This window comes from Cynocephalus volans, chromosome Y, assembly GCF_027409185.1.
Source record: "Cynocephalus volans isolate mCynVol1 chromosome Y, mCynVol1.pri, whole genome shotgun sequence".
NCBI lineage: Eukaryota > Metazoa > Chordata > Mammalia > Dermoptera > Cynocephalidae > Cynocephalus > Cynocephalus volans.
In genome coordinates, this window is record NC_084479.1 from 2050854 (window position 1) to 2070573 (window position 19720).

The window sequence follows — 19720 nt, forward strand, 5'->3', positions numbered from 1 at the left end:
CATGCTTATTCTCCCATGGCTTAAAAGAATCAAATGAATACCAAAGTCCTAATAAGTCTCCAATCTGTCCCCTGCTCAAAGTTCCCCCCACCACACCCACCTTGCTATCTGGCTCCCCACACCATCTTGGGTCAGAAGGGAACAGATCATCTTGCTGAGCTGCCCAGGACCTCTGGTGCCTCAAGGCCTTTGCAGAGGCTATTCCCTCTGCCCAGGAAACACCTCGCATCCTCTGCTCATCTTCCATGGCCTGTGTTCCCTCTTGTGAGAGGAGGCCTCCTAACCTCGGAAGCAGCCAGCAAGTGGGCCTCTTTCATGAGCTTTCCTAGGATCTTGGCAGAGCTTAAACGCAGGAGGTATCCTGTGCAGAAATGAATCTCCTGTCTTTTCGGTTTTGATTTTTAAATTTAACATTCATTCAGAAGGCACATATCATAAGTGAACAGCTGGATACATTTTCACACACTGAACCCAACCTCGGAACCAAGACCCATATTAAGAGAACAGATCCTAACTGGTCCCCAGAAAGCCCCTCATGCTCCCTGCCGTCACTAGCCCACCCCAGGGTCCTCTCTCTGCTGACTTCTGAGCTGCTCTTGTCCTTTACATAACTGGAATCACGTCCGGCTGGCTCTCTTGCTCTGGCCGTGTGTGTGAGAGCCATCCCTGTTTCATGCCTCACTCACTCTTGTTTACAGGACTCCAGGGTGTGATTACTCCACAATGTGTCCATCCTGCTGTTGACGTTGGGTAGTGCTCAATTAGAAGCCATTGGACAGTGCTGCAATGAGCACCTTCTACCTGTCTTTTTGCCCTTTGGTGAACACGTGCATGAATTTCTGCTGGGTGTAAACCTGGGAATGGAATTGCTGGGTCACAGATCCACCCATCAGTTAAATGGCGTGCCCATGGGTGCCGTCCCATTGCTCTGCACCTTTACCTGCACTAGGTTTTGGGGGGTTTTTTTCATTTAAAAATAAATCTATTCGTGGTTCCAACAGACCAACTCATCCTCAGTAACCACTGACCAGTTGCAGCCTGAATTCCTGCACAAAGACGTGTCTCCCGCAGGCCCAGCTCAAAGGCTGCCTCCTCTGCGGCCTCCATGACTTTCCACATCAAAAGGAATCTGTTTTCCTCTGGGCCTTGGTGTCCCTGACGATCCCACCATATTTTACCTCTACTGGGATGTTGGTTCAGTCGGTCGGCCCCGCGTGACTGGCAGCCCCTGAGCACAGGGCCGGGTCCCAGCCAGGGACATCTCAGGCGTCAGCGACGGGCCTGCAGACCCAGGGCGACGCGCGCGGGCGGGGGGCGCGGGGAGCCCCGAGTGGGCCCCGCAGCTGTTCCCCCTCCAAGGAGCCCGTTCGCTGCCCGCGTCCGGGTCCCGTCCCTTCCCGCGGAGTCGGGCGGGGCTAACCTTTGATCCAGAGCCCGCCCCACCCGTGGGGAGGGGATCGGGTTTCACGGACGCGAGGAGGGGAGCTGGGGTGGGGGTGTATCCGGCCGGAAGGCGCCCCCGCCTACGCCCCCCAGGGGGTTCCCACTCCCGCTCCCGCTCCCCGCCCCGGGCAGCGCGTTCCCCGGAAGTCTGGGGTCCCCGCTCCCGACCCCGCCCCGGGGGTGTCACGCGGGGAGGGGTCCGGGCCGCCGGGGCGGGCGGGCGGGGGCGGCCTGGGGGCGGGCGGCCCGGCAGCCCCGCCTCCGCCGCGCCCTCCTCCCGGGCGGGATAATTGAACGGCGCGGCCCGGGCGCGGTGTTGGCTGCCGAGGCCCGGCCCGAGCGTGGAGCCCGCGCCGCCCGCCGCGCCGGCCGAGCCGAGGAGCCGCGCTCTGCCGCCCGCCGCCCGCCCGCCCGCCGGCCTCATGGAGAGTGCCGCGCCGTCGCGCCGGGTCCCGCTGCTGCTGCTCGGCGGCCTCTCGCTGCTGGCGGCCCGAGGTAGGGGCGCCCAGGGCCCACGGCAACCCCGAGTGTCCCCAGCCCTTCGGGCCCCGCACTCCCGGGAAGTTTTGGAGCCAAGGGGACCCGGAGCCCGTGCGCCGCCCCGCGCGGCGCCCCTGGGGCAGTCGTCGTCCGTCCCCTGAGCTGCGTGGCCGCCGAGGCCCAGGCGACGTCCTCCGTCCCCTCCCCCCGCCACCAGCTGGCTGCGGTCCAGATACCTCCCTCGCTCGGAGGACTTGCTTGAGAGACGGGACACCGCTCCCTCCTGACCTCCCAACACGTCCTCCAGCCCGCCCTCTCGCATCCACCCTCCTGCCCCTGTCCCGGCAAACCGAGCCAGCCCCCATGGGGGGTGGGGAGCGCTGGCCGGGGTGGTCGAGCCCCCTCGGGGCCAGGAACTTGGCACCGGAAGCGCTCTCGGTGTGTCCTTTCTCACTGCCCCCACCGCCACCCCCAGGGAGGGGCTGTTGTACCAGCTTGCTGATGAGACAACTGAGAAGCGTGGGGACCGGGAGACACACGAGGCATAGGGTAGGGGTGGACGGAAGGAAACCAGAACATAAGGGGGGTTTTCAGGGTGCTAGCTGGCGGGGACGGGAAGATGCAAACGCGGCCACCGCCTCCCTGACTGGCCTCCTGGGCCCAGGCAGTGGTTCTGCCAGACTTGGTGCTCAGCTGGGACTGGGGGCACGTCCAAACCTACCCACCCGGTGGCAAGGGGGATGGAGTCTCCACTAGCAGATCCGTCGCCCAGACACAGGACAGATAGCACTGCGATGGTGCCCACCCAGCCCTGGTACTGACAGCACCAGGATAGCGCCTGCCCAGGCTACACCCTTCTCTCTCCCTAATCCTCAAGGCCTGGCTCCTGGGGTGCAACCACAGGCCGTGTGGATCAAAGCAGCTGCGGGGCAGCAGAGCTGTGACCTCTGATTTCTGTGCTGCCCCCGTGGCTTCTCAGGGCCATTAGTCAGGCCCTTCCCCTGGAGTCTTTGTTTTTCCAGGGGCCCAGGTCCAGTGAGTGCCCCAGACCACCCTCGGAATCCCAGATGCTTTATACCTTGTTGAGTTTAGTTTTCTGTAAATTCTCTTGTGACCACCCTCCTCCTCCTCGGTCAAAAGGTCACTCGTCCCAGCTAATGCTCGCCAGGGGATGCAAGGAGAGGCTGTGTACGTGGGGTGCATGGTGGGGGCAGGGGTAGTTCTGCAGAGGCTTCTTGACTTGCTCGCTGCAGCAGACCTCCGAGGAGCTCTGGTTGTTCTGGGCACTGGGCAGGACCTGAGTCACTTTGGGTTGGAGACAGTGTGGGGAGGTCCAGGGCTTAGTGTTGACACCAAGAGCTATCTCGGCCCCTGGAAGATCACAGAAGGATTCCTGGAGGAGATGGTGCTTGGGCAGGGGCTGCTAAGGTGGGCATGGGAGGAAGGGCATTCCAGGCAGCAGTGGGCACTTAAGTGACTGCTGGCTGGAGGGAAAACCCAGAGGAGGTTTTGGAGTCAGGGGCACCAAAGACTCCTGTTGGAAATGGAAGGGACCTCAGAGTCCCCTTCACATTTTTTACAGATGAGGAAACTGAGGTCCAGAGAGAAGGCATAGTTCAACTCTCATGAGCCTGGGAATCCCCACATCCTCCATTACTGTTCTTTTCTGCCTGCTGTTCGAGAAAAATGTTCCCCTGTGCATGTTTAACTTTGAATGAACACCCCGGGACTTGCTAGCCTGGAGTGGCACACTACCCCAGCATTCTTTCTCCATAGAGACACTTCTAACTTATAGGATAAAAAAAAAAAAGCCTCTTAATTGCATGCTTCATACTTCGATGAGAACAGCTGGATTGTCCTGTGGCCCTTTTCGTTTCTGCCTCTGCTCTGCACAAGGCTGTGGGGCCCACAAAGAGACGTGCAATTTAAAAGCGAGTGTGGAAACGGCAATCAGATGGTGAGCCCTTTAGCTGATCTGCTGAAACTCATTTGGCGATGGGCCACCTGGCGACTGAAATGCAGAAGGATACCGATCTTTCTTGCCAAAGAGCAGAGACGGAATCGCCTGTCTGTCCTGTGTCTGTCTGTCCTGCTGGACTTCACTGAGAGCTGGGGTGGGAGGCAGTGGAGAGGAGGAGGGTGTTGGGAAAGAAGATTGTGTTTTCTCCAAGGCTTTCTTGGCCTCTGGCTCCAGCCGGGCAGCGTTTCCGACTGATTAAAAGCAAGTCGTGTCGGGAGGCAGAACAAAGGCGAGAGAGGACTTGGCTGAAGAACATGTGGCCTGTGCCGCTGCGGCTCCTGGGACTTTCCCAGTCAGGCTGTAGGGGCTGGAGTGCCGAATGCATGGAGATGAGACTGGGGTGCCTGGGGGGCAACACTGGGGCCTCTCCTGGGGCGCCCACAGCTCCTGCTCCTGCCACCCTGCTGACACTGCCCGAGGCCCCCCAACTCAGGGCTGCGTTTGCCACGGCGCTTGTGGGCTGGAAGAGGTTTGCATGTCATCCCTCAGAAACGGCCATGGGATGGTTTGGTAGTTATCTCATTTGTGAAATGGAGATAACAAAACCTACTTCTTCAGTTGCCTTGAGGACTGAGGGAGAGAACATAGAGGAAGCTGCCGTGGTAGCTAGATTATTATTACTGTCTGTCATTCGTCATGTCCCCTTTCCTAGGGTAGGACAGTGTCATTTTTCCTAAGACTGCTCTGATAGTTCTGCTAATACTGAATTTCCCCATCCACAAGCCCAGCAGTGCCACAGAACCGGCAGCTGTCAGTGCCAAGCCTGCACTGGTGAAGATCACACAGAGTGGCATCCTTAGGCATTCAGTCATTCATTACTAAATATCGGCAGAGGGACAGCTTGGTGTCAGACACTGTTCTAGGTCTTGGGGATATAGCAGGGAAGGAGAGAGACCTGGTCCTTCTCCCCATGCGGCTCCCATCCTCCAGGGGATCCAGAAAATTGAACGATTACAAGCCAAGCACTACTGCCAGAGTCAGAAAAGACTTCCTGGAGTAAGCAGCGTGCAGACTGGGACCTGAGGAAGGAAAGTGTTGGCTAAGTTCGTGGGCAGGCAGGGAGGATGGTGGGAGGGGTGTTACAGGCAGGGGGAATGGCAGGGCAAAGGCCCAGAAGACAAGAGAAAACATGAGACTTTGAGGTGCTTGCTCGGAGTTCTGCCCCTTCCTCACGACTGGGGATGACTGCAGTGCTGAGAGTCTTCTCCAGCAGCTTCCCCAGCCCTGCGTGTGACTCCCTGAAGGCTGGGCTCTGGGAGCTGTGGGCAAGGTGGGCAGGACAGTTTTGCAGGTAACATCTTATGAAAATCGTCCTAACGAGGCGCATAATTATTTTGCTTGCATATTTTATACAACAGATTTCCTTTTGCAAAATATCAAATCATAACAATTTGATTAATAAATGCTTTTGCAAGCCTCATTTAGTTCCAGTTTCCTTGTAATGATCTCAAATGTGGCCACATAACAAAACAGGGTGGGAGGGGTAAACCCACTGCATCAACTTCCCTGGGATCAGAGACCCCATACGTCGCAGGGGAGCTCAAGCAGTGGCCCTAAGCTGGTTAAGTCACCTGTCCCAAGTCACCTAGCTTCAAGCAGGCATGGCAGGACCAGAAGCTGGACTGGCTCCCTCTCGGTTAACTCCTAGGCTGGTCCTAACTAGAGGCTGGGTCAGGAGGGATCGGGGTGCCTGTCGCTCCAGCTGCCTGCAGGTTACCAGGAGGGTCCTCCACTGTGGAGCCAGCTCTAGAAGGGGGTTAGGACACTGCGCTCTAGTCCCAATTCCAAAAGTGCCTCGAGAGAGCTCAACCTACTCCTGTAACCTCTCTGTGTCTACTTCCTTCACCATGAAAGAGTGCACTCTGCTCTGGGTCGTTATTATAAACAAAGTGTTTTACGTTTAGTAACTAATGTATTCCTCTCAACAGCCCTACCAAGTAGGTGATCCAGTATTGTTCTTGAGCTCAGTTTTCCTTTTAGATCCTGTCACCTGCAGGAGTAAAAATTTAGTATAAGTTTCGCTATCTACATATAAAGTTTTGCTCCTCATTTTGGCCTAAACTTCTCTCCAGACCCACTCAGTGCCGTTCCTGAGAGTCGCTGATGCCCATGGTTGGGTCGAGGGTCGAGGTGCTGTCATTATCGCCACCGTGCATGGGAGGACATAGAGGCACAGCGAGGCCAAGTAGCACGCCTGTGGACACACAGCTGCTAAGTGCAGCACCAGGATTCGAACCTGAAGCTTAGCTGTAGCGTCACCCTAAACAGGACGCTCATTGGCCTCACTTCACTTTTGGAGAGTCTCAATTCTTTAAGTCCAGCTTCAGGGGAAGCCGCTGTTTCCTTTAGAGTTTTATAGTGGGGCGTGTGTGAACTTTAGAGTCCAAGCTGGATTTTAAGCCCACCTCTGAGTTTGCCATGTGGTCTCCGGCAACTTGCTGAATCTCTCCTTGTCCGTCCCCCCCACCCCATGTAGAATTGCTAGTATTACAGAGGTCAATTGCTCATTCATTTGTTCACAGACGTTACTGAGTGACGGGGGCAGGCATGGGTGGGGTGCAGTGGGAGACAGAGCCTGTGCCAGCCCTTGTGGCGCTAACTACAGAGTTAATTATTTGTTTTAAATGCTGGGAAGTTCAGGGAACAAAGAGACCATGCAGGAAAGGAAACAGATGTGTGTGTGCATGTGTGCGTGTGCGTTTGGGAGCTGTCAGGGAGGACTTCTCAGAGGAAGGGACCTTTGAGCTGGTGGCTGGTGTGACATGAATGAGCTGGCCCGAGAGGAGTGGACCAAGGACCACCCAGCTTGTGGAGCTCCAGCTTCCAGAGACCAGGTGCAGAGGATGCGTGACAGGTGGCAAAGAGGCGAGAGGAAAACCAGGGGCCCAGGAGGCCCTTGGAACAGTGGCATACTGCAGAGATGTTGGGGCGGGGGTCATGGGGTGAGGACAGCACATGAAGGTCGCTACCTGGGTCAGAGCCACCTGGAGGGAGTGATTGGGAAGATTCTTCTCTCTGCTTTCCAGAGGTGTGCCTTCCACTCCTCTCTTGCTTCCTCCTTCTGGCCTGTTCTCAACCCAAGACCCCTGTTGTCTCCATGACCGATGCTGGGGTTATGCTCAGGAATGGCACACAAGAGGAATGGGATCACAGCAGCTTTTGTGCTGGGGACAGGGCATGGAGTTCTAAGAGCAGACTAAGGCATGCCCTGCTTCCTCCTGAGGAGGCCAGGTGGACTTGAAGAGGGGACATGGGTCTCTCCTCATCCTGGCCCTACAAGGGTGCAGAGGCACTGGGTTAGCCTGGCTGGACCCCTGCTGGCTTCCCAGCTCTGGGCAGGGGCAGCGCCCCAGCATGGGGTGGGCTGGGTCTTGTCCAGTTCTGTCTGGTTGGAATTTCAGGGTCTCCGTGGTTGGCATCTCAGGCTTCTCAGTTACTTGATCCTGGACACCACGGTTGGGTGGGGTTCCCCTCCAACTTTTTGCTGCAGCTGTAGACAATACTATGGAGATGTGGGGCATGAACCTTGCAGGGTGGCGAGCTCAGGAGACCAGTGTGCATACACAGAGGAGAGCCTGGAAAGCCTGCTCTCAACTGCAGGCAGGCCAAATCCTCTCTCCAGTTTACAGATGAAGGAACTGAGGCCTGGGCATGCAGGTGGAAAAACCCTCAGCTGTGGAGTTAGAACCAGATTCCAGGCCTCAGAGGTCCCAGCCCTGGGTCTCCCTGCTGGGACACTCTGATCAAGGAGCAGCCTGGATGTTGGATTCTCATGGCTCACAGGCCTCTGGAGAACGTGATCAGACAGTGCCCAAAGCCCTGTGATGTTTGTAGCTAGCAGGCTGACATTCTGGAAGCTTCTTCCCGAGGAGTGGTACAGAGCTCCTCAGACTGCCAGCCCAGCATCTGTAGTTTGGGAAAGAACATGTGGCCATATCCCTACTATATGTCAGAGGCATGGCCTCTGTGGGCCATGTTACCTGTGTCCCTCTAAACCATGAGCCTCCACGTGCCTCAGAACATGTAGCGTGCATTGCCACCGATCATAATTACCACAATCCACAGTCTGCACCTGAATCTTTACAAAGGTTTCATTCACCTGGAAGAAACTTAGTTTTAGCTGCTGTCTCAGGTGACAAATAGTATCTGATGCCTGTGAACTAAGCTACCTATCCAGTTGCCCACCAGTTACTATTGTGTCTCTCTCCTCAAGAGACCTGAGGGACATGGTGGGGTGTGGGCAGTCTGGCACCATGTCAACTGCAGCAGTGTGTGATTCTTATGTAAAAGAATGTTCTCCTGATCCTGGTGCAATCCCTTCTCTGTTTAATTTTGGAGATTCTGGTTTTTCCTGCGGTCAAGGTAGCAATTTAGGCACTTTTCCTCGATGGTCTCATTGGCCTTCCTGGCCCTGCCCAGCAGGTGCTGTGACCACACCCATTCTGTGGAGGAAGAAGGTGAGGCTCAGTCAGGTGTCATAAGAGGGGGAGCCGGGTTCGAGGCTGGGCAGTTTTAACCCACAGTGTTGCCTTCCCTCAGAATGTGTGACTCGAAGGTTAACGAGATTTTTGCAAGAGAGTTTATTCTTAGTTTATATTGAGTGTTAATCTTTGCATATCTAATCCACACAGTCAGATGACGAGAATCAGAGATTAAAACTGTGTAGTTGATTGAAATTTATTAGGTAAAAAGGGAAATGATCTGTGAGAGAAGGTTCCAGATCAGCCTGAGGCCCACTGCTCTCGAGAGCACCCACAGCCCAGCTACAGGCATGAAGTGACCAGCGAGTGCATGGTGGGCTTGGGGGGTGTCCAGCATGGGGTTTACCGGAAGTTGTTTTTAGATCTTGGTGCCACTCACAGCTGTCGGGGTGGGTGGGGTGGGTAGACAAAGCACTCATGGCTTTGTTTGCTCCAAATTCCACTCCTGACACACGATATACGGGAGCTGCTCAGATGCAGTGGAGTTTGGGTGCGAGCTGTTTGGATTTCATGCCCCTCTGAAGGTGTTGCCAGTGGGTGTGTGGCTGATTGGATGGTTGTTCAGATGCTGTTAACCACCGTGCAGCTCTTGGGACCCATGAGGTCTGGGGTGGGGGTGGGGGTCTGTTATCCCCAATGCTCATCTTGCCCCAACATGGCCATGAGTGCTGGGCCAGCCCTGAGCAGACACCATGTGTGGGTTTGACAGGAAGGAGCAGGCAGGTGGGGGTGGGGGAGGAGAGTGCCTCTGTGGGCCCCAGACAGTCCTCAGCTTTTGTGACGGGGCAGGAATGCTCAGATAACCACAAGGTGCCTTGACCCCCAGGCCGATGAGCAGGTGGGAGCACAGGCAGTGGTCTGAGCATCAGGCTTTCTGTATCCTCCTCTTCCCTCCCTCCCAAGACACTTTGGGGTAGTGTGATCCCCAGGGTATTTTTTATTTGTTTCTTAAAAATTCTAAAGTCACCTTTATTTTGGTTGCAAAGTTACAATTTACTTTGTTACTGAATATTTTATCTGTTCCCATTTGAAGTCAGATAGCTCGCCGTGTAAACCATAGCATCTGCTATCACACTGGTCTACAAGAACATTCTAAAATACAACTGAGAACGTTAATCCTCTTGCTGTACTCAGGTGAGTGTGTTAAAACAACAGCAAATGAAAGAGGGGTAGGCGAAAGATCCAGTTCCTTATCTATTGAAGGATGGGACGAAACGGCCCATAAATGCTACATTTTCTAATGTATTTTTTTTTATTGTGATGAAATATACATGACGTAAAATTTACCGTTCTAACAATTTTTAAGTGCACATTCAGCGGCATTAAGTGCATTCACACTATTGTGCTGCCATTGTCACCATCTTTCTCCGGAGCTTTCCCTTCTTCCCAAACAGAAACTCCGTACCCATTGAACGCTAGCTCCTCTTCTCCTCCAGCCCCTGGCAGCACCTGCCCTGCTGTCTGTCTGTAAACTTGCCTCCTCCAGCGCCTCGTAGGTAGTTTTGTCTCGGGCCAGCATACCTGTCTTGTTGACCTTATTTGATTGTCATAACCGGAGTAAAGCTTGTTTATTTAAAAGGGCAGAAACCTGAAAACAGCAAAGACACTCTTTTTTTCCTTTCTAACTGCAATGTTTCTTGGAAGAGATGCGTCCAGGGGGGTGGGAGCAGCATGGACTTTTGTGCTTCAGAGAGCCTGGCCTGCCCCATCTTGAGGAAATGCTGGTCAACACTGGGGTGGCTTTACTTATTTTGGAACACAGGTTAGTAACAGACCTGTTCTTGTGTGGGATGCCCACATCTGTTAAAGACCAACGTGCTACAGAATGTGCCTTCATTGGCATCTTGAGGCATGACACCAGGGAGCTCTGCGGGTGCCCCTTGTTCCACCAGACTCCTCTCTCTGCAGCTCAGTTTTCCTCTGATGGGTTGGGGGCAGCCGGTACTGAGACTACCAGGGACATGAAGGCCCATCTCCAAGGTAAGAAAGTGGCAGTTCTGTAGCCTCAGACATTTCTCCTATCTCCACACCCAGCATGTCCCTTCCTTTTGTTGAAATTCTAACTAGCCCTGAACTTTGCTGTGGTGGGCTCCAGCCTGGGGACCTTCCCTCCCTTGGGGTCACTCCCTTCACTCCCTGGGATGCCTGAGGAAGAGGCCTGGGTGCAGGCAGGGCAGCCTGCCCAAGCAGCCTCTGCATTTCAGGGTGGTCGTGCTTATCAGTCCCCAGTACTGTTTAGTTCATACATAACTGAGCCTTGATATTTGTGCTGGGCATGAGCAGGTACTGCAGGGACAGCAAGAGGAGAAATACACCATCCCTGGCCCCAAAGGAGTTTTTAACGCAGGGGGAGCAGAATAGAACAGCTTTGGAGGCTGTCAGAGCCATGCCCAGTCCCAGAACTCCAGGCCCAGGAGTGGCGGGATGAGAGCAGGAGGCTGAAGGTGCCGGGGGCCTTGAGTGTCAGCTGAGCGTTGTGCAGAGCTGGCCACGTGCTGGTTTTGGGTGGGTGTAGTATGGTCGGGGTGGGGACCGGGACACGTTCACAACTCATGGTCACATCACTGGTGACCTGACTCCATTCAGCTTCTTCTGTTCTTAATTCCGCTGGAAGTCCAGGGTCCACGCAGTCGCTGAGGTGACAGTTGGGTGGGGGCAATTATGGTATGCTTTTTTGAAAGGGAGCGGGAATGGGGAAGGGGAAGAAAGGCAGCAGGAAGATTCCTGCCTGCCTTCTGTGCACGCTGCAATTTGGTGGTGGGAGCTGAGGCTTAGATGGGGCAGTGGGCGGACAGGAGCGCAAACCCAGCTCTGCCTGCTCCTACCCGCACCTCCAGCCTCCTCACTGCTGTGTCCCCGGAGCAGCTCCAGCGCTTCCAGAGTGCAGGATAAACACCAGGCGGCATTCTCCCTCTGGGCCCTCTCACTACAGGCTGGAGCTCCCAGTACATCCCCAGACAAATACCTCAGCCTGGACCAGGAGCCCATGAGCATGGGCCAGTCAGCCCTGGCTCCAGCTGGCCGCTGGTCAGCCACAGGTCCTCCCTGGAGACCCTTGAGCCCCTGCTCCACTTGGAGCCACAAGGCTGTGCAAACAGGGCAGCTCCCGGGCAGTCTGCTGTATGTAGCAAGAGTTCTGAAAATGTCCCTGCCTTTGAATGGACACCCCTCCTCCCGGACCTCTGGCCCAAGCAAAGCATCGTGACTTTAGGAATTAAGACTTACGAATCAAGATGTTCCAGCCAGAGCTGTTTGTTCCTTCCTGATAGTGAAAAATTGGAAGCAGCCTATATCCCAAGACAGTGGAAATGGGCTAGGAAAATGTACCACTTCTGCTCAATGGAGTGACCACCGCGTGCTGGGCATGTGATACAGAACAGAGTAAAAAGGGCTTTAGAGGGAGCAGGTGAATGAACGGGTCCCTGTCTGCAGGTCCCTTGTGGGCCAGGGGCCTAGTAATGGGTGATTGTTTGCTGCAGTGAAGCTAATGATGCCTTTCCTGGGTCTGCTCCCCACACCCCTTCCCTGGCACCACCCAGCCTGGCCATGGTCCCTGCTGGGCTCTTCACGGTCTCTCTGATGGGGCCATGCAGGAACTTTCCCTTGGCTGGTGCGGACGGGCATCTTACGCCCAAGGAGGGTGAGCTGAGCCTAGGCAGTTGGGAGGCTCCCAGCTCCACCCAGACGCAGCCCCAGACAGCTTGGCTGTGCACAGGTTCCAGCTCTGGGGCTGCTAAGAACATTTGAGCTGCATTCCAGGGGCATTCCAAGTTTCCAGACTGACTGGAGGACTTAACATTTGATTGTCCTGCTGAGAATAAGGTTCAAAGTGCTCAAGGCTTCCCAGCAGGAATCACTTCCAAACTGTTTCTCCAGGGCCGAGCCCGTGACGCACTCGGTAGCGTGCTGCGCTGGGAGCGCGGCAACGCTCCCGCCACGGGTTCGGATCCTATATAGGAATGACCAGTGCACTCACTGGCTGAGTGCCGGTCATGAAAAAAAAAAAAAAAAAAAAAAGACAAACTGTTTCTCCAGCTTGGGGCACAGAGGCCCTGCCCTGCTGAGCCACTGTGGGGGTCTGTGCTTTACCTGTAATTGCTTTTCTCAGAGTGCAGGGAGGTTTTGGGGCTGCGGCTCATCTGTGGGGGGTTCCACACACCAAGACCGCGCCCTAGCACCCCCATTTCTCACAGGCAACAGCAAGTGAATCCCCTTCCAGCATTTCGCACGTAACCAAGACACTTTTATTAAGAGCTTACTCTGTGCTTGGAACCTTCATAAGCTTTATCCATCCTTTCAGCAGCTCTGGAAGGTATTGTGGGCCCCGTTTTTCTGCTGAGGAAGCTGTGGCTCAGAGAGGTGGAGTAGCTTGCCCAGGGTCACAGAGCAGGACAGTGCTGGAGCTGGGGTTGGAGCCCTCGTCTGTCTCTAAAGCTTAAGCTCTTCCTACTCAACTCTGTAGCTGCTACAAACTGGCTTTTGTGCCGAGGTATAAGAGGACGGGAGGTAGACCCTGCTCTCAAGACATTTGTGGTTGGGAGGGTAAGGTGGACACACAGGATACTAGAAAATGGTGAGATGTGTGCCCTGCACACAGTGGGGAGGTGGAAGCAGAGGGGCACCTGTGCCAGGCTGGGTGGGGAAAGTGGGCCAGGACCGTAGGCAGGGAGCTGAGTGACCCGGCTGGACGGTGGGGTGAAGTTTTGGGGGGGTGGGGGTGGGAGCCGGGGTGGCTGCATAGGGGAGAGCATCCTCAGTGTCAGGCCATGTAGCTGGGTCACGTCACAGTCATCCGGGGAATGAACTGTAGCAGTAGCTTATCTTTAACAGATAAGGTCCTATGTTTCATGGGATGCTTTTTTAAAAAAATAAGTTGGAGCAAAAATGAATGAGCGAGTGAATGCATTAATGATGGGCACACTCAAGGTGATCCCCATAACAGTGTGGCCCTCACACTGATGACTCTCATGCTTTGGTGCTGGGAGGCCCATGACTGCTCCAGCGCGGGGTGCACCTTCCGTGTCCTGCAGATAGCATCGTTGGGGAGTACGGAGCACGCACAGCTGAGGTAGGGCATGGGCCCAGTGGCCAGGTCGCAGTGAACTGGCAGGTCTTGCTGTGGGACAGAGCTTCACCATTAACCACACGCCACCGGGGGAGCCTGTGAGAGAAGGAATGGGGTGGGTACATCTTTCCCTGCAGAAAGCCCGTCAGAGTACCCCGGAAGTCCCGAAGTTGTCATTAGGGGATTTGTTTCTAGGCAAGACCCCCACGCCTGGCCACGTGAAGTGGCCCGGCTGAGCCTCAGCTCATCCATACACTGAATACACCCATCCCAGGGTGTTTCTAGAAGTTTCTCTTGCTCCCCTGCTGAGAGGGGGATGGTGGTTTAGGAAGTCTCTGCCTTACCCAAGAGCAAGCCTTCCTCTGGGACCACCCAAGGGCCCAGCCTGGGAAGAATAATGAGCCCAAACAGAGCACCCATGACTGTCAGTGCCAAGAAACGCTGCCAAGCCTGGCGGGATTTCCCCCATGGGGTGCTGGAAAGCCCCATTTCATAATGTCCTGTCGAGAGATGGCCTCCTGCCAGGCAGCTGAGATGGTCAATGCTAATGCTCTTGGTATATAGGTCCCTTACTGAGAGCACCTTGGCATGTGCGCACCTTGGCACCCAGCATTCCTTCCTTGGGGCCTAGTGGGCTCTGCTCCTTCCCATGAGCTGAGGGGCCAGGGTTTCTGAGGAGGTTGCCCATTGGGGCTGCAGCCTGGCTGGGGCAGGAGGGTTGTTGTCCAGCTGTGAGGGCCTGGGCCAGCTGCTTGATGAATGGGAGCCTTCTACCTGCCCCATCTCCTGTGAGCAGACGATCCCTCCAGGCGGCTGTTACCCCCGAGCCCAGTGCTTTCTGCCCAGCCAGCTCTACCCTCACCCAACTTCTTTTAGCTGTCCTTTTCTGCAGAGGAGCAGGTCTTGTGGCAAGTCAAGGGCAGAAACCATCCCCAGCCTCAGTTTCTTTGTCTCCAGGTGAGGACTGATGGGCCCCTCTACCCTTCTCCCCCGCCTTACAAGTTGCTCCAAAGATTAAAGGAGAGAGCACGGCAGAAGCTGCTCTAGAAATGCTGGTCTCTCCTCTGGAGAGAGTCAGGCCTGTCATGCCCACTGGGCTGGACGGCAGCGTGACCACACCTCTGTCAGTAGCACGTGCCTTTCTTGCCCACTGGACTGTGAAGGAAGGGACCCTGTCCACGTCTCTGGCGTGTGGCCAGAGCAGGGATCCTGCCCAGCTGTGCTTGGGTCCCAGTGCTGAGCCACAGCCCTGTCAGAGCTGGATATGGCAGGTACCAGTTGAGGAGTCGGCCTTTCAGGGAAGGAGCGGGGCGTGCGCTCCCAGGCAGGACCCGGTGGCATTCTCAGTACTCGTTTGCAGAGTGACCGAAGTATGTGCTGTTCGTCCAGCTGCCCTTTCAGACCCAGCCTCATGCTGCAGTGCAGACCTAAGCAAGCGGATTTTCTGCAGGGGCAGCTGGGAGCGGGCACCAGTGGGGTGAGTGGCGGGTCACCATCAGCCTGTTCTCTTCTCTGCACAGTGGGTGCAGACGTCTCCATGGAGGCTTGCTGTGCAGACGGACATCGAACGGCCACCCAGGAGAGGGACTGCTCGCTGCCGTACACCTCGGAATCCAAAGAATGCAGGTACGCTTGGTGGTGGCCACTGTTTTACCAGGACAATGTTCTTTTAGAGGAAGGTGGGGAGGAAAGGACGAGTTGCTCCAAAGATTGAAGGAGCAAGCACGGCTGTGGGCGCAGAAGCTGCTCTAGAAATGTTGGTTCTCTCCTTCTCACCCGCCTCAGCTGGGTGCATTTTGAGGACCCCTGTTTCCAGTTTCTCCTCTGGAGAGTCAGGCCAGGGCACCAGGGCCAGATCCACCCAGGCTGGGGGAGGTGCAGCGGGTGACCCCTGTCCCTCCATAGCTGGGCTCTCCCCTGTGCTCCCACGGTCCCAGCACAGGACTCACTGACCCTTCCCGTGCCACCCTGTGACAGTTGGGGCATCTGTCCCCTTCACTGGGCTGGAAACAAGAAGATCTGGGTTCGTAGGCTTCTCTGTCATAGCTGGGCAGCTGTGGGCAAGTCGGTTTCCTCCTAAGAAAAGCGGGACTGTTGTGGGGTGCAGATGAGATCCTGTGATCAGCAGTGCTTCGCAGAGAGGAACGTGGACCACCTGCAGACCCCCAAAATGTGGATGAGCCGGGCCCAGGGTGAAGAGTTCTGCCAGACCCTTGTTCACCTTGTGCAGGAGCTGGCATCTGGACTGACCGTTTTTATTCTTCTCTCCTGAAATTGACTCAAGCTCCCCCAAAATTTGGGGACAATATAAGCTTCGCATAAATGATGGAAACAAGTAATGTTGATCATCATCATAAAAATAATGGTATAAAAGTAATAGCAAACCATTCTGAGGCACCTACTTTGTGCTGAGCATCTGATGAGCATTTTCTCATTTAACTGCGTCACTCATCCCGTTTGATGGAGGAAGCTGGGCTCACCCCCATGTACAGCTCATCAGAGATGACGTTAGTATCTGAACCCAGACCTGCTGGCCTGGGGAGCAAGCGCTGTCAGGAGGCAGGGGTATGAGAGTATCCCAGCGTTTGATTTCCATTTGTGTTCTCTGCCTCTAACCCGAGTCTAAGCAGCTTGGGTACTGGGAGCTGTGGGGCACGGGGTGGGGGCTGTCACAATGGTTTGCATTTCTGTTGACGCTGAGCAGAGGCTGCCCCAGCCAGCAGGGAGGGAGAACGTAAATCCTGATTGAAGAAATTCTTGAAAAGTCAAAAGCACTATAGACCAAACAAAGGAAGAGAAGACAGGCAGCTCAGATGCTGGAACTGACTGCAAGAGCACACGGTCAGGCTTCACGGAGCAGCAGATGAATGTGAGATGTGATTTTGGCTCCCGGTGTGGCTGAGCACTGGAAATGTCAGAGAGGCCTCTGGCAAGTCCCTAGCAAAGCTGGACGTTCAGCGCCAAGCTGAGCGTTGTTTACAGACTGTGCTGATGAGAAGCAGCCTGGCCCCAGGAAAGACGAGGGCCTGGGAGGCGGGCCGGCCTGGGTTAGATTTCCTGCTGTGTGCCCTGAGCCAGCTCAGAGCCTCAGTTTCCCACAGTAAAGCAGGAACCATCACACCTGCCTTCAGGGTTGTTATAATGAACAGAGACGACGTATGAAACCAGCACCACGAAGCCAAAGGGTGGGAGTGTATTAATCTATCAGAGCTTCCATAACAAAGTACCACAGACTGGGCTGCTTAAACACAGAAATTATCACAGTGCCGGAGACTGGAAGTCCAAGATCAAGGTGTTGGCAGGGTTCGTTTCTTCCGAGGCCTGTCCTTGTGGCTTGAAGTTGGCATCTTCTCCCTGTATCCTCACGTGGTCTTCCCTCTGTGTCTGTGTCCTGATTGCCTCTGCTTGTAAGGACCCCAGTGTGATTGGATTAGGTCCTATCCAGATGACCTCATTTTAGCTTAATTACTTCTTTAAAGGCCCTGTCTCGAAAGGCAGTCACATTCTGAGTTACTAGGGGCTAGGACTTCAACAGATGAGTTGTGGGGAACACAATTCTGCCCCTGACAGGGAGCGCTATTATTAATTGAGATCAAAGACTTATAAAGTGAAGCATCAGATAGGTGAACCCTTCAGTGTGCAGACAGAGAAACTGAGGCCACAGTTTTAGCAGTTCTCTGGGCCCTGCTTGTGAATTTAGATTCTGGTCAGTACTAAATTTATACTGATTTCTACTCACCAGTGTCTTTGATAAATTTTGGAGTTATCTTTAATCCACAGTGGGTCCCAGAGTACATAGAAAATACCTTCTTATCTATGCAGTGGGTGTTTGTTTTATGATCTACATTTTGACCCGGGATAAATTTCAAACACGCATGAAGACATTTCCTGAGATGTAAGAAATATCATTTGAATGACCGAGACAGAATTTCTTCTTTTTGGGAAGTGTGGGTGCATGTCTAGGCTCCCGCTGACCCTTGACTTGTTTTTGGTGATGCTCACTTGGTCACGTGGAGCCTCAGGAAATTCTGGCTGGATGTTGTGAGTTTCCATGTCACGGTGTCCCCAGAACATGTTACTGAACGCCCAGGACACCACTCAAGGGTCACCAAGTTGGAGTGACTGGCCTTTGTTTCACTGAGGCCCCAGGAGGCCAGTTGACTTGTCCCAGTGGACTCACGAGCAGGAGCCACGTGCATGTCCGAGGCCTCTTAGTGAGTTAACCACTAACAGCTGGCTCCACAGTGACACTGTCCTGCTGTCCCAGGTGCTGGCTGCTGCCCTCCAACCCTCCCTCACTCATGTCCCCTTCTCTGCGTTTGTTTCGGGGTTCAAAGCCCATACAGTCTATGGAGATCAGAGGCTGAGCCTGGGCTCCTGGGCTCTGGGTAAGACAGAGTCCGTCTAAGAATTCCACTCGCAGGCAGTGAGTGCTGCTGCGGGGGTCCTTGGGTGAGCAAGCCCCCTCCCCAGCCCTCCACAATGCCGAGCCCCACAGTACTAGGGTGAGGAAGGGCCGTGTGTGTCTGGGGTGTGGCCAGCACAGTGATGCCTGGTAGGAGGGATTTTCTATGAATTCACTATTATCATCTTTAATGAAGGTGGGGAAGGGAGAGAGCAGATCAGAAATCAAATCTGAATTACGGGAACCCTCTTACTGGTAATATTTGAAAGATGCAGGAAACAAGGATCACTAACCTTTTGGTTGGTCCATCATTCTAGCGGATGTTTCTTCTTTTGAAGTGGCATTCTGTGAGGCTCACCTGTAAACGTCTCAATTTTCATTCATTCAGCAAATCTTTATTGTTGCTTGATGCCATTTCTAAGCTCAGAAAGAGGCGGGATGAAGTGACACAGGTGAGCCAGCGCCAGGCCAAACCGCCTAGGCAGGAGTTGAGAATGGGAGACTCTGAGCGTTTCTGGGGGCCCAAAGGAGATGGGATTTGCTCCCTTGGGTGGGTGAGGGGCTCAGACAGGACTGCAGGGAGGAGCCTACCCCTCTGCAAACCTGGGCTGTAGCTGAACAGGGATGGGCTGTCTGAAGCTTTAATGGCAGCACACTTGAGGGTGGCCCAGAGATGGCAGCTCTGCTGCTGCCCCGATTCATGTGTCACTCTGCACTCTAGGCCTTGGCCGAGGCCCAACATCCCTTAGTATCCAAATCCAAATTTCCCCAAAACCTTGGATTAGATTAAACCCACAAGTCCTTCATCTTTTTTTGGAGGAATTTGGATACACACCGAGCCAAAACCTAAAGCAGGTCCCGAGCTGATGTTTTTCAATTCAACAAATCCAGCATCTGTCTGGACCCCTTCATTTATTTATTTCACAAATATCATTGAGGGCCTGCTGGGTGCCAGGTACTGTTCTGGGTGAACAGGGGGTAAATCAGTGAACAAAATAGGCAAAATCCCCTGGCCTTGTAGAGGTTACATTCTACAGGGGAAGCAGACAATAAACCAAATAGTAAGTAAATTTTCTGTTTTATAAGAAGGCCGTATGCACCATGAGAGGGAAAAAACAAACAGGGAAGGAGTAGAGTCTTCTGGGCGGGGCTGGTCTACAATTTCAAGCAGAGCTGTAGGGGACAGCTCACTGGGAAGGGGCCTCTGAGCTAGCACATGAAGGAGGCAAGAGAGAGGTGTATGGGATGCAGGGAGGAGCTTTCCAGGCAGAGGGAACAGCCAGCACAGAGGCCCAGAGGAGAGGCTGTGCAGGTGTCATGGAGCAACGGCAAGGGGCCAGGGTGGCTGTAGGCCTGGCCAGGCAGGAAGCCACAGGGTCAGATGGTAACCATGGTGCCTTGGGGCGCTGTGGGGGGCTGATCGTCCTGGGCTGTCTAGGTGATTTAGAGACTGAGTGAGATGAGAGGTTGCTGGAGGATTTGAGCAGAGATGGGTGGATGCATATCTGTCTGAATGTGCCCTTTAAAACAGACCCTGTGTGAGGAAGAGATTGAGGGAGGGAGGTGGAAGCCGCAGAGATACTAATTGGCTGTTTTGACAATTGGGGGGATGCCTGTGGTTTGGAGCTGGGTGGAGGCAGGGGAGGTGGTGGAAAGGGGACTGATGGTGGACGTGACTTGAAGGCAAAGCACCAGGGTTTGTTAGTGTTTGGAGGGGAGTGGGATTCAGAGAAGTCAGGGATGGCTCCAGGGTCTTGCTCTGGGCACCTGGACAGATGGAGTTTGCCTGGAGGAGCAGGGACGACCATGGGAGAGAAGGTGGAGCT

At 54.6% G+C, this 19720-nt stretch overlaps 1 protein-coding gene across 1 annotated transcript in view; it reads left to right on the top strand.

The window, feature by feature from the left end:
• The first annotated feature begins 8330 nt into the window (after window positions 1-8330).
• LOC134368953 (fibulin-1-like) overlaps window positions 8331-19720 on the top strand; it is a 58419-nt gene continuing 47029 nt past the window's right edge. The window contains 5 exon segments of the mRNA XM_063085191.1: window positions 8331-8400; window positions 10333-10404; window positions 11262-11451; window positions 11964-12064; window positions 15010-15115. Of these exon segments, the coding sequence (XP_062941261.1) occupies window positions 8331-8400; window positions 10333-10404; window positions 11262-11451; window positions 11964-12064; window positions 15010-15115 (539 nt within the window).